The sequence below is a fragment of the Citrus sinensis genome, chromosome 5, assembly GCF_022201045.2.
Source record: "Citrus sinensis cultivar Valencia sweet orange chromosome 5, DVS_A1.0, whole genome shotgun sequence".
In the NCBI taxonomy this organism is placed as follows: Eukaryota; Viridiplantae; Streptophyta; class Magnoliopsida; order Sapindales; family Rutaceae; genus Citrus; species Citrus sinensis.
Genome location: NC_068560.1, coordinates 17,028,165 through 17,042,741, shown reverse-complemented (window position 1 = coordinate 17,042,741; position 14,577 = coordinate 17,028,165). Strand labels below are relative to the sequence as shown.

Genomic DNA, 14,577 nt, shown 5'->3' with positions numbered 1-14,577 from the left:
CTAACTTACTAATAGTCAAGAAATATATCTATTCAACACATATTTGTTAGAAAGATTATCTACTAATTAATCATTGAGACGAGATTACGAATCTCAACATAAATTAGGATAAAAATTAATATATTGAAATTCAGAACTCTTTTTTTTTTTTTTCCTTCTGCAGTTTAAAAAGGAGTCGCCCACGAGTATTGAAATAATTTTATCAGATTGGCTTGAAAGTAGTTTTACGAGCAAGCAGTTTTTCCCTCTTGATCCCCGTATTCGTCAGCTCCTACTCTTTGCCTTCAATTCTCAGTCAAGAAAACCTCTCCTGATTTTCGTCTTTTGATCTCATACACACTTTGCTTCTGTTCATCGTGGTCGCTGCTCGTGCTAGCCGTTTTCTTATTTATCTTTGTTCCCTTTTGCCATCAGCTCTTTGCTTTTTCATTGGATCAAGCAACCCTTTTCTTGGTTCAATTTTCTGATCTCAAAAACACTTTGATTCTCTTCTGTTACACTGATTTTCCCCTTGTTTTGTACAAATATCATTTCTTTTTCCAATTTTGCCTTGTTTTGCTTCTACTTGATTATCAATTGCGCGGTCGTTGACCCTGTTCTATTTCTATTTCCTTCCCCCCCCCCCCCAACGCAAAAAAAAAATGGACATTTTGAAAAGCATTGTAAACTGCTTGTCTCCTCACGCACAACGCGAATTTAGTTATTGGTATAACTCCGCTGCCAACTTTGATAATCTCAAGAAAGAACTCGATGGGCTCAAGGATGAAAGAGAAAGCATTCAGCGCAGAGTTTCTGAGGCTGAAAGAAAAAGTGAAAAGATTGAAGAGAAGGTTGAGAAATGGCTGGTTAATGCGAACAAGAGCATTGAGGAGGCAGCCAAATTCATTCAAGACGAAGAGAAAGCAAATGAACGATGTCTCATGGGGCTGTTTCCTAATTGGATTACTCGCTATCAGCATGGAAAGAAAGCAGAAACAGAGAAGGAGGCCCTTTTTAAACTCCGAGAAGAAGCTGGGAGATTTGATGATAGAATTTCCTACCGTACCATTCCGGAGGAGATTTGGCTCAAGTCTCACAAAGGCTACGAGGCCTTCGAATCAAGACTTTCTACTTTGAAGGCCATACAAAATGCATTGATCGATGTTGATGTCAGCATCATTGGCGTCTACGGCATGGGCGGCATTGGAAAGACGACACTGGTGCGGGAGTTTGCAAGGCGAGCCATTGAAGACAAGCTTTACGATATGGTGGCTTTTTCGGAGGTTACCCAAAGTCCAGACATAAAAAAGATCCAAGAGGAAATTGCGGTAACGTTAGGCGTACAGTTGTCCGAGGAAGCTGAGTCTAGAAGAGCTAGTAGACTATATGAAAGATTGAAGAATGAGAAGAAGATCCTTGTGATTCTGGATAACATCTGGAAACCTCTTGATTTGGGGACTATTGGAGTTCCTTTTGGAATTGAGCACAGAGGATGTAAATTATTATTCACAACAAGAGATCTTGATGTGCTGTTAAGGATGGGATCTGAAAAAAACTTCTCGATTGGCATTTTAAATGAACAAGAAGCCTGGAGTTTGTTCAAGATAATGGCTGGTGATTATGTTGAAAATCGTGAGTTAAAATCTACAGCAACAAGTGTAGCCAAGGCATGCGGAGGTTTGCCTATTGCCCTAACCACAGTAGCAAAGGCACTGAGGAAAAAAGAGCTGCCTGTGTGGAAGAATGCCTTGCAAGAACTCCGAACGCCTTCAGAGGCGAGTTTCGACGAAGGAGTACCAGCAGAGGCATACTCAACAATTGAGCTGAGTTACAAGTACTTAAGAGGTGAGCAACTCAAGAAAACTTTTTTACTGTGTAGTCTTATTACGCCAGCACCAATTATGAACTTGTTCAAATATAGCATGGGCTGGGGTGTATTTAAAAGTGTCCACAAGCTAGAAGATGCACATAACAAATTACATGCATGGGTCCATCAACTAAGAGACTCTTGTTTGTTGCTTGAGGATGGTGGCAGTAAATACTTTTCTATGCACGACGTTGTTCGCGATGTTGCCATTTCAATTGCATGTCGTGACAAAATTGGATTTGTGGTGAGAAATGAGGATGATTGGAAATGGCCAAATGCAGATGAATTAAAAAAATATCTTGCAATTTCTTTAAAAGATAGTATTATTAATGACATTCTTGAAGGGTCCGAATCTCTACAACTTGAACTTCTACTCATGTCTCCCAAGAACTCTTTTGCTGTGCCTGATATTCCTGAGAACTTCTTCAAAAGGACGAAAAAGCTTCGGGTTTTGGATTTGACTAGAATGCGGTTATTGTCATTGCCATCTTCAATTGGTCTTCTAGTAAATCTTCAGACACTCTGTCTTAATCAAAGCATTTTGGGAGGCATAGACATAGCCATTATTGGAAAGTTGGAAAATCTAGAAATCATCAGCTTTTTGGAATCTGATATTGTAGAGTTGCCTAAAGCACTCGGTCAACTGACTAAGCTAAGGTTGTTAGATTTAACAGACTGTTTCCGTCTGAAAGTTATTGCCCCAAATGTCATATCAAGCTTAATCCGATTAGAAGAATTGTATATGGGTAATTGCTCCATTGAATGGGAGGTTGAAAGAGCCAACAGCAAAAGAAGTAATGCTAGCCTTGATGAATTGATGCATTTACCTCGGCTAACCACTCTAGAAATTAATGTTAAAAATGATAGTATTTTACCAGAAGGCTTTTTGGCCAGAAAGCTCGAAAGGTTCCAAATACATATTGGAAATGGGTTATTCACACATCCCATGCTTTTTAGACACAGATGGTTTAAAAGTTGGCAGCACTTTGTGATCGACAGAGATCGCAAGAGTTTAAGAGCATTGAAGCTCAAGCTTGATTTTATGGACATTTGCTCCATCAAATTGCAGGGCATCAATAACGTTGAATGCTTATGGTTGGACAAGCTGCAAGGCATCGAGAATGTTCTTTTCAATTTGGACACGGAGGGCTTTTCACAATTGAAGCTTCTCTGGGTTCAAAATAATCCTGACATCTTTTGTATCGTCGATTCCAGGGAGATGGTCGCTTGTGATGCCTTTCCTCTTTTGGAGTCACTTATCCTTCACAACTTGATCAACATGGAGAGGATATGTATTGATCGGCTCAAAGTAGAGTCTTTCAACAAACTCAAAACCATAGAAGCATATAGTTGTGATAAATTGAGTAATATCTTTTGGCTCTCTACTACAAAATGCCTTCCAAGACTTGAGAGAATTGCAGTTATTAATTGCAGCAAGATGAAAGAGATTTTTGCAATTGGGGAAGAAGTTGATAATGCAATTGAGAAGATAGAGTTTGCTCAATTAAGATATTTGAGTCTGGGGAATCTTCCAGAGGTTACAAATTTCTGCCGTGAAGTAAAGACTCCTTCAGCATCACCAAACAGACCAGCGTCGCAGGAGGAATCGACGACTACGTATAGCTCCAGCGAAATCACTTTGGATACTTCAACTCTGCTTTTCAACGAGAAGGTGCGTAGGCTAACATTTTCTTCATATATAACAGATTTTATTCATATAATTAAGAAAATTGGTCAACTCAAATGGACTTAATCATTTAATTTTTCGTAATTAAATCATTTAAAGAATGGAAAGAAAATGGAAAAAAAAGGATAAAAAGAATCTCACGCGCTCACTAATTGAGCTCTTAACAAGTAGTATGAATTACAATGCATACTCAGCTGTCAGTTGGAAATTGATTCTGACTTGTATTAATTTGTAATCAAAGAAGAAAATTTCAACAAGTGCTTCCCATATGGATATTGGATCTAACGAGAAATTCTTATTTTTTTAGGTTGCGTTGCCTAACTTGGAGGCTTTGGAGATATATGAAATTAATGTCGACAAGATTTGGCACTACAATAATCTTCCGGTCATGTTTCCTCGCTTTCAAAATTTAACACGATTGACTGTGCATCGTTGTCATAAATTAAAATACATATTTTCAGCGTCCATGATCGGAAGCCTTAAGCAGCTCCAACACCTAGATATACGACTCTGTAAGGAATTACAGGAGATCATTTCTGAAAACAGAGCAGATCAAGTGACCCCTCATTTTGTCTTTCCACCGCTCACCACTCTGAGACTCGATGGTCTACCAAAACTTAGATGTTTGTACCCTGGAATGCATACTTCGGAATGGCCCGCGCTAGAAATTCTTTATGTGTATGGTTGTGACAAATTAAAGATATTCGCTGCAGATTTATCGCAGAATAATGAGAATGATCAACTTGGTATTCCTCTACAACTGCCCCCCCTGCCGTTGGAAAAGGTATGAAGCCATTTTCTAGATTTTTTATCAATAGCTTATTTTTAACTTTGAAAAATATGACAAAGTATCGATAAATTAATACTCAATAAATTAAAATTTTTTATTATACAATAATCTTTGTTAGTCTAGACTAAGGGATCAATGTGGTAGATTAATAATTATATGAATTGTTTTAGGTATAGCATTTGTAAAAGAATCCTCAGTCTTTCCATATAGAAGAACTTACAAAATAAATTAGTAATTTATTATTGTGCAATAAAATAATTTTGAGCCTGTATAAATCAACCTTTTTTCCCTAATTTCTTTTTTACCTCTAAAATTAACATATAAAAAATCATTTAATAAATTTTATCAATAATTCAATCTTTTTTTTTTTTTTTTTTTGAGAATGATGAACTTGATACTCCTGCACAACAGGCCCTATTGCCGTTGGAAAATGTATGAAGCCATTTTCTAGATTTCTATCAATAGCTTAGTTTGAACTTTAAAAAATATGACAAAGCATCAATAAATTAATACTCAATAAATTGAAAACTTTTATTATACAATAATCTTTGCTAGTCTAGACTAAGGGATTTATTGATAGATTAATAATTATATGAACTTTTTTAGGTATAGCATTTATAAAAGAATCCTTAGAGCATCACCAAAAGACTCTTTAAATAAGGTTTTATTACTTATTTGAAGAGCCACATCAGCATTTAAAGTTCCAAAAAATACTCCAATTAAGATTCTTCAAATAAGAAATGATCATCTCTCTTCAAATTTGGAGAGTTGCATTCCCCCTCTTCAATTTATATTTTATTACTTTTTGTTGGAGAAAGAGAGAGAGGTGTTTTAATTACTATTGACTTTTTATTTTTAAAAAATAGTTATTTAATTAAAATAATATTAACTCATTTCTATTTGAAGAGTCTTTTGGAGAATAACATATTTTTTCACTTTTCTATTTGCCACATAGGTAAGCAAATAGAAATTTGAAAGAGTAAAATTTATAAAGCCTTTTGGAGATACTTAGGCTTTCCATATATAAGAACTTACAAAATAAATTAGTAATTTATTATTGTGCAATAAAATAATTTCCAGCCAGTATAAATCAAAATTTTTTCCTTAATTTCTTTTTTACCTCTAAAATTAACATATAAAAAATCATTTAATAATTTTTTTCAATAATTCATTTTTTTGTGTAAAATATAATATAAAACAAATACTATAAAGTCACTGCGTGTGATTGGATTACTTAAAATCATTTGAGAAAATCATTTGAGAGAACATCAATTGACCTTAATAATTATTATGATTGATGATGATCAGATCTTACCCAACTTGAAGGACCTAACATTAAATGGAAAAGACGTGAAGATGATTTTGCAGGCCGATTTCCCCCAACACCTTTTTGGCAGTCTTAAACAACTAAATATTGTTGGCGATGACTCAGCTTGTTTTCCAATCTGGAATGTACTTGAGAGATTTCACAGTCTCGAAATACTCATACTGTGTTATTTTTCATTCCACGAAGAGGTATTTTCGATGGAAGGATGCTTAGAGAAACATGTGGGGAAGTTGGCAATGATAAAAGAATTACAGCTGCACCAGCACTATCATCTTGAGCAGCTGTGCAAACAAGACTCCAAACTTGGCCCCATTTTTCAGTATCTTGAAATTCTAAAAGTATATGATTGTCAAAGTCTGTTAATTCTATTGCCATCATCATCGGTATCTTTTCGGAACCTAACGGAAATTGTAGCTTTCGGCTGCAAGGAATTGATACACTTGGTAACATCCTCCACAGCAAAAACTCTAGTGCAACTCGTCACAGTGCGTATGCGTGAATGCAGAGCAATGACAGAGGTGGTAATAAATGACAAAGAAGGAGTTGAAAAAGAAGAGATTGTTTTCCGCAAATTGAAGACGTTGGAACTGCGTGATTTAGATAGCCTCACAAGTTTCTGCTCTGCCAATTACACCTTCAAATTCCCATCTTTGCAAGATTTGTGGGTGATTGGTTGTCCCAAGATGAAGATTTTCACTACAGGAGAATCAATCATGCCTCTAAGAGTAAACGTCTGCTATGGAGAGACAGCGGATCAACGGCGCTGGGCTAATAATGATCTAAACACAACCATACAACAATTACATGCTGAGAAGGTACGTATATACATATTACTCTCTATCTCCCATGATAAATTTTTACAAAATTTGCTTTCTTAAATACAATATAGATAAGATATTTTTTATAAAGTAAAAGTTTAAATTGATGAATAAGAATTTTACTTTCAGCTGTTGGCGGTGTCGTCGTCATACTCTACGCAGTACGACTAATTTCATAGGCTTCTTATGACTTGGAGTTGCGAATTTTTAGAAGAAAGTCTCAACTGGTAATTAATTTTTATTTCATTTATTTAATCCCATGGCTTGTTTCGCAATTTCATCTGAATTATTTAGAATGGATCCCTCGGTTTACTGTTAAATTTGCAATGCAATTTTAATGATCCTTTCAGACTTTTATGGACAGATTTTGCATAATTGAATGTCTTTTTAGTCTAGTTTAATTTGAGTCTTTTTTTTTTTTTGCGAGCTCCCCTCGTCTTCTAAAATTTTGTAACTCCTTGCATACGTTTTTATGATAAAATTTAATTAAAAGCCTTCGTATTTTTTAAATCCTCGAAAACGTGCATACTTTTTCCTTTCTTTCTTTGCCAATTATTTATCGTCATCATTGCTGTTCTTTTATTTTACTTTGTGCTCTGTTTGTTCATTGGGTTTGCTTTTCTTCACACCTATATTTCCTTGGAAAGTTAGAAGGCAAGGAAAGTACTTAGAAAATGTTCTTCCCTATGAACACATAATTAAAGAACAGCTCAATATCATTAATCGGATTTAAAAAATTAAAAAAAAAACGTAATCAGTGCATATTCATAATATTTTCTCTGCTGTTCCTGTTAAAATTTCTCTACTCTATGATTGCAGAATGTTTGGATACTGATGAAGATTTAAGTCACTCGTCCTCTGTGAATAAGGTCGTTTTCCTTTTTTCCTCTATTCAAAGTTTACATTCTGAGGGGTTCCCGTTTCCATCTTCGTGATCTTCTTGTGATTCACTGCATCGTGTCGCTACATCTGTGATAGTGTGAGTTGCAACCTGTTTGTTTCCTTTGTTTGATCATCGCAAGTCCAAAGACATTTCATTCTAGCTAAGCTCTTTGTATGTATTAAAAAAAATTTATTCTCAATATATATGACTCAATGAGAGGTCTTTTATTATATATATGTCATGAATTTCTATTGTATTTTGAGATTTGATGGTGTATTATTGTCTCATTGCAAGGTCTTGTAATCACTCTGATTCTCATTTGAGGAGGTTGGTCTCGTCTATGTGTATGTATTTATATCCACAAGAAATTTGATAAATGGTCTTGTCGTTTTCTCATTAAAACATCTAGAGCTTCATAGGTTGGAGGGCTACCAGGCATCAGGGCTAGATTTTTAAACTCAAAGTTCTTCGTGTCATTTACCCATTTGATTATCAAATAGTCATAAAAGCATATAAATTCAAGTTGGAGTGTATCATTTTTACACAATATACTAAAACTAACACAAGAACTTGGCCGACATTTTCAGTTGAATAACTCAGACCCCCGTACTTCCTCGGGCTGACAGCCCAAACTGAAAATATCTAAAAAAAATAGTTGCAACATTTACCCATTTGATTATGATTCAAAAAAATGCACAAATGGAAAAATTATTGGGATTGTTAAGATAGTTAAAATGGTTAGTTTGTTTCAGTTTGTTAAGCAAGATAGTTAGAGTTACTGACGTGTTAGCTGAGCTGGCATAAGTTAGTTATTTTGTTAGCAGTTTGTTAGCGTACACTGCTCAACTCTCAGGTGCTTCGCTCGAGCATATAGAATCTGAAATGTTCAGGAACCTTGTATAAATACATTTGCAATCAACTAATGAATGGATGATTCATATTTACTTATAAAATCCAGCTCTTACATGATCTCTGTTCTTTCTTTCATTTTCTCTCATTTTCTTACTTACCAAACAGATTAGAAACTTTTACTTGGTATCAGAGCCTGAGCTATCAATTCTCATGGCTTCGTCAAGCTTGAAAGGTTTGGTAGTTGTTCTGTTTTATCTTCAGTTTCATTTGTCAGACATGCATGCAAATGAAATTTTATCAGCAGTCTTGTAATTTTCTATTTTTGTTGTTGTCGTCATTTTTTCACTACTAGTACTGTTTGAAATTCTAGTATTTTAGATGTGAAATTTATTATATTAGATATTCGAGATATCTATGATGCTGAATACAGGGCATGTGTTGTCTAAATTTATTTTATTTTGTTTGCTTCACATCCTATTTTCAAAACCTTTGAAGAATGCTGAGAGAAGGAACAAAGGGCTAAAGAGTCAAATGTAACATTGCTATTAATTTTTGCCCTGCTTGTTCTGTTTACCCATTTATTTCATTTGGTTTGCTCCACGTCTATCTTTCCTAACTTAGGAAGGCAAGGATTTTGAAAGCTTTGCTTGATAAAATTTGAAAGTTCTGAAGAAGATTCAGGTCACTCGTGTGCAGCCTCTGGAATAAGAGCTGTGTTACTGTTTAAAAGTTTTCATGCTCTGGAATAAAATTTGCTTTACTGTGTTACTGGTCAACTTCATTATTCTACTAATGCTTTACTTCATCTTCATTGTATCACTACATTGACAGCGTTGACAGTGTAACTAAAACCCTTGCGTTCACAAGCAATTTTGATCACATTAAACTTTTAAGAAATTATCTTTTATAGCCATCTTCCATATTATTAGGAGGAGTCGTTTTCACTATTTTTAAGAAATTTTGATCACATTATGATGAATCAAATTGAACTCCCAATACGTTAGTTCATAAAAAATGCTTTTCTTCTTCCAAGTAATCTTATCATTTCTTTTATTTTATTCATTCTCCTCTTTTCAAGTCTTCAATCTTATACTCAGTAAGTACATTACTGAACTGCTTTTTCACCTCAGCTCCAGACAACCGAGAAGGTGCTTGTCCCCACTCTCTAGTTTTATCAGATGGCACTATATTTTCGGAACCTATGATTTGTTGGTAAAAATCGACGGTGACCCACGTGACAATTTTCTACTATGTATCAACCAATTAGATCTAGTGTTTTGTTGGCAAACAAGAAATGCTTATTTACCTTTAATACTCCACCCAAACAAGTTGGCATATGCTAGAAAGTCGGAGATAGTCCATAACAATGCTGCGTGTGACTTGAACATTTGATTACGTGATGCATTATGCATCATTCCAACCATACTAGCATCACTACCCGAGTCATGACTAACCTGTTTCTTAGTTAGATTTCAAAGATGAAGATGGCTCACCCTCCAATATCCAGTTCTAATACTTTAACCAATAGCCATTTATAATGATATGGTCTCTTGCTACTTTCCTTATAATGAAATATCGATATTACGACACTTCTAAAGGGCAATAAATTCTTTTATCACCAACAACATTCTCAAATGCAAAATCTATAAATTTTTTGACCCCATCAGTATATGAATTGGATATCTATTTGGCAAACCAACCCAACTCTGGTCCATGACTATCTCCTTTTAATGCACTAGAAAAATTAGTTAAATAAATCACTTTAATTCTTCATTTCTACTACTAAACAAGATATTTTCATGTGTGCGCAGTTTCGCAATATAATAAAAAAATTATTATACAATTTTATGGTTTTATATATATGGAAGCAAGCAAAGCCACAAGAATCAGAGAAAAAGATGTGAAAATTAAAGTATATATACAATAATAATTAATCTAAAAAACAGTTTGCAATACCTTCTGTAAAGAAATATCCTCACCCACTGCTGAGAACTTCACTTGGCTATCAATTACAGATATATAAAGCCTGTTACCTAGAAACAAAAAATTAGGTCAGCCAGATGAAACATATTTATAAACCAACATTGGAGATAGTACTCCATTTATAAACAAAATTACAAGACTCAAAACCAAGTCGACTCAGCAAAATCATAACCGATTACATTCATCCCACTCAGCTCCTCCACTCCCATCAATATATCCAACATTCCCTTCATATTTACAAAAGGTAAGTGGTCCTATATATCCCACTCAAGAATGCATAAGTTTCTTCAATCTTAAGTATCTAAAGTTTTCCTCTACGTTTATAGAAACTTCGGAAGCATCTCCCTATAGTTCTTCAAGTACACGACATAGATAAATGAGTGTTTATGTGTTATGCCAAAACAACACATGACACCCATTTGTCTAGTATGCACCCAGAGAACATGAGGAGCAGCTGCGGAAAAACCCATTTTTACGTGGGAAAAAAATTTCAGGCACTAGCTGCCATAGAAATCTATGCATTACCAAACTGTCCAAGCCTAGATAATTCAAGAATTATTAATAGACATAAGATCCTCACTATCATCCAAAAGATGACACTAATAAAACATGTGTCTATTAATAATTTCTTAAAGGAGTTTAAGCTTTCAATGCATGTATCAAAAGTTTAAAATTGAATCTGAAACTTGAATAACACATAAAAATCATAAATCTCTTCAATTTATTCCTAATAAAATGTAGCATTTTGTCACATTTCATTTCTTAAGCAAAACCATAAAAAATTACAAACAATAAATACATTTTCTAGCACTGATGCACATTATGTTTACTGAGCAATAAGTTTTAAGTCATTCATATTAAAATACTTCTTCCTATTCTATCAACAAATAACTAGGACGTACACACAATTAATAAATTAAATGTAACCTGGTTGTGAATCTTGCAAAGTCTTCCTATTTGGTTTTTTTTTTTTGGTGGTGGTTGGGGGGGGGGGTGGTTATGCTCATTTGTATGTTGTTAACAGAAATTGATCCAAAGCCTCAGTTTTAATTAGCTTCATTATAGCCAATGATTAGGTGTTTAAAAACCAATGAATATTTTTTATAAGAAATCAACAATATTGTTGAAAGAAAAACCAAATAAAAATAATAAAGCAATGCATAGATTAAGGCTCTTTATTATCTAATAACTAATCAAACTAAGTTGTGGGTAAAGGCGAATATGTTTGTTTGGCCAATAATAAACTCAAGGAATCACCAATAATCACCTAGTTACTATTCCTTATGCCATGCAATGTAATGGCGTCGGTAATGGCGACAAGGCAGGCAATAACTAGCTAGCTAGTTATGATAGTTGCTTAACTTAACCTACTGGAAATCTGAAGACCAAAATGAAGAAACTTTGTCTAGAACTAGAATAGGAAAACACTCATACCCAAAACCAATATACATGATTAAGAAACTTGATTATATGTATATTTTTGTTTGCCACACCAAATCCCACTATTTCCATACTCATAAGCACAAAAAACCATCGCAAAAATGAATGACCATATAAAATAAAATAGGTCGTAGGACATTGAGTATAGGACAATATGATTTATGTACCGTAAAATAACTATATCTGCAGTCAACTATATTTCTGTTAGAACTCTAAAGTTTTCCATTAAATTTTTTCCCCTGTTAGGTAAACCACTTAACTGAAACACTTAAGCAAGATTGACAATCATAGACATAAAAGTATTAGGCTCGTTCAAGTGAAATGAGCATTATTTCACATATCCTTTAGGCTTTTAAGTCATTTAGAAGTCATTCATGTTAAACAATTTCTTCATATACTTTCAATATAATTAGTACATACACAATTAATTAATTAAATAAATCTGTTTCAGCTAGCACAGGAACTTAAGCAATCAGAGCTATTAGTTATAGCTAGGACTTGAATGAGGCACCTTTCAAAGTTCAAGAGGAGCATCTGAACAGAATGAAAGCATTTTGTAGAAATGGTAGTGATGCTTTACATCTACATGCTCTTACACAATATGAACTTTCATTTATTCAAGAACATAACACTAATCCAAGCTCTTACTCTACAAGTCAATTCAGTTTGTAGATGCAGGCCATTGTAAAAACTTTTGTGCTATAATTTCCGTAAATGGAACATGAGATTACTAATATAGAATCAGCAATGTTATATAACTTATCAGACAATATAACAAGCACTTGGCGAGCATATAAGATAAACTAAAACAAGTTAATTAGAAAATGAAACTAGAACCCAAGCTCCGCTATTCATTGTAGAAGCTTTAAACATAAAATTAAAGTAAATCTAAATACATGATTGTAAAACATTAGAATGAATGTTGAAATGAAAGCTAAATTCAATAGTAATCCAAATGAATCCATTTGAACTTTGTAAATTCCGCAGAACAAAATTAATTTGAGTGAGCAAAGTCACCAATGGAACAAGAACAGAAGGGCTTCAACTTCTAGGAACAAGAAATATTGCCGGCGGGACAAAAATTGACATTAATGGTTACAATACGAATTAAAGAAATCAAAACCTATAATTACAAGCTAAGAAAGAGAAGAAACTCATAATCACAAGCTTACCTGAAACGATGAGAGAGAGAATAAGATGAAGAAGAAGATCGCTGCCGTTTTACGCCATTCTCCGGCTACCAGTAAGGTTTAGGATGGCCAGGCACGCACGAGAGAGAATTTGGGACTTTGGTTTTCAAAATATTGACTTCAGCAAATAGTTTTCTATTTAGAAACAAATTTATAACTCTACCGTCAAAATAATAGTATGCCAATTGGCTCTCTACCGTGACACCGTCTCGTGGTTAGTAACATAAGTGAGAGCAGTCTAGCCGTCACATAAACAGTCACAAAAGCAACTGGCTGTTACAAAGTTTAGGAATAGCAGATATTCCCGCGGGGACATGACCCTAGAGATTTTCCCAATTCACGAGGGTACATAATTTTTTACTTAATTTTTTTTTTAGAAAAGGAATAGAGATAGTTTTTTTACCCAATTTCTTATTAAGATAAAAGACGGAGATACGGCGGAATTCCTATCCCCTTCTAATTTTTTGATTTAATTTTAATTTTTAAAATTATTTGTAAATAAATAATAAAATATTAAATATTAGTATAAATAAAAAAAATGAAAATAATTATATTATTAAACTTTAGGCCTAATTGACTACATTAATATTTGGATGAGAAAGTTATGCCACAGATGAAAGATTTTAATATTTTGAGTTGGTGTAACATAAATGTCTATAGATATCCTATATTGACACGAATTGCTAGAGATATTTTGGCAATTCTAATTACAAATGTTGCTTCTGAATTAGCTTTTAGCACCAGTGGTAGAGTACCGTAACACGTTTTATTCAAGCACATTGGAGGCTTTAATATGTTGTCAAAGTTGACTACAAGCTTACAACGGTAGTATGAGTTTATTTTACATTGTAATTATATTATATAATTATTAATATTTTCACTTAGAATTTACATTACTTATATTATTTTTATTGTTTTAAATTTCAAATCTGATGCTATCTCTCAATTTGTCACATTCCTCGAGGAAGAACAAGAAAAGTAGGAGACGTAAGAGGTAAATGAAGAAATTGTATGAATCAATGATTTATCAATGAGTAACGTTACAATTTATACAAGTCAGACATACTTGGCTGATAAGCCAAACACTATAAGATAAGTCATATCCTATAAGATAAATACAAGCTAAGCCATAGCCTATATGATAATTACAAGCTAATGGTAAAGATAAGATAAGATTACAAGTTATTGAAACAGAGAGTAGTTATCTATGTACATGTTTGGCGAATATGCCCCCGCAAGATAGGTGTTCCATCTAGAACTCCTAGCTTGGAACGTGCAGCAATATAACGACTGCGAGACAGTGGTTTGGTCAAGGTATCAGCCAACTGATTTTCTGAAGGAATATGAGAAACACAAAGAAGACCTGCTGCAATTTTATCACGAACAAAATAAAAATCAATTTCTATGTGTTTCATCTTTGAGTGATAAATCAGATTTGAACATAAGTATGTCGCTCCAAGATTATCACAATGTAGAACAAGCATAGAAAAGTTTATACCAAGTTCATCCAACAAGTTCCTGATCCAACATATTTCTGAAACAGCAGCAGCTATTGCTCGAAATTTTGCCTCTGTAGATGAGCGAGCAACATAACGTTGCTTTTTGGATGACCATGAAATTGGATTACCTCCAAAATAAATAACATAGGCACTAGTAGAACTGCGATCATCAAGATTTCCTCCCCAATTAGAATCAGAGTAAGCTATCAAGGAATGGGACTGAGATGAGCATAGATGTAAACCATGAAAAATTGTCCCTTTC

General features: G+C 33.9%; 1 protein-coding gene and 2 long non-coding RNA genes across 5 annotated transcripts in view; 1 reads left to right on the top strand and 2 right to left on the bottom strand.

The window, feature by feature from the left end:
• The window catches only part of LOC102623904 (probable disease resistance protein At4g27220), a 90,958-nt gene that overhangs the window by 24,115 nt on the left and 52,266 nt on the right, over positions 1-14,577 (top strand). The window contains exon 1 of one of the 3 annotated variants that reach the window (XM_052442711.1): positions 146-2,615. The exons of the other annotated variants lie outside the window; for them this stretch is intronic. Within the exon in view, the coding sequence (XP_052298671.1) occupies positions 642-2,615 (1,974 nt within the window). The 5' untranslated portion in view covers positions 146-641. Of the gene's footprint in view, positions 1-145; positions 2,616-14,577 lie in introns of those variants that run through there. 3 annotated transcript variants of the gene reach the window in all.
• On the bottom strand, positions 10,036-12,980 carry LOC112497495 (uncharacterized). The gene is made up of 2 exons (XR_008055332.1): positions 12,799-12,980; positions 10,036-10,236 (listed from the first exon to the last, which is right to left on the bottom strand). It is a non-coding gene; the product is annotated as an uncharacterized LOC112497495 (long non-coding RNA).
• LOC127902769 (uncharacterized) lies at positions 13,982-14,534 on the bottom strand. Its single transcript, XR_008055345.1, has 2 exons — positions 14,315-14,534; positions 13,982-14,182 (listed from the first exon to the last, which is right to left on the bottom strand). It is a non-coding gene; the product is annotated as an uncharacterized LOC127902769 (long non-coding RNA).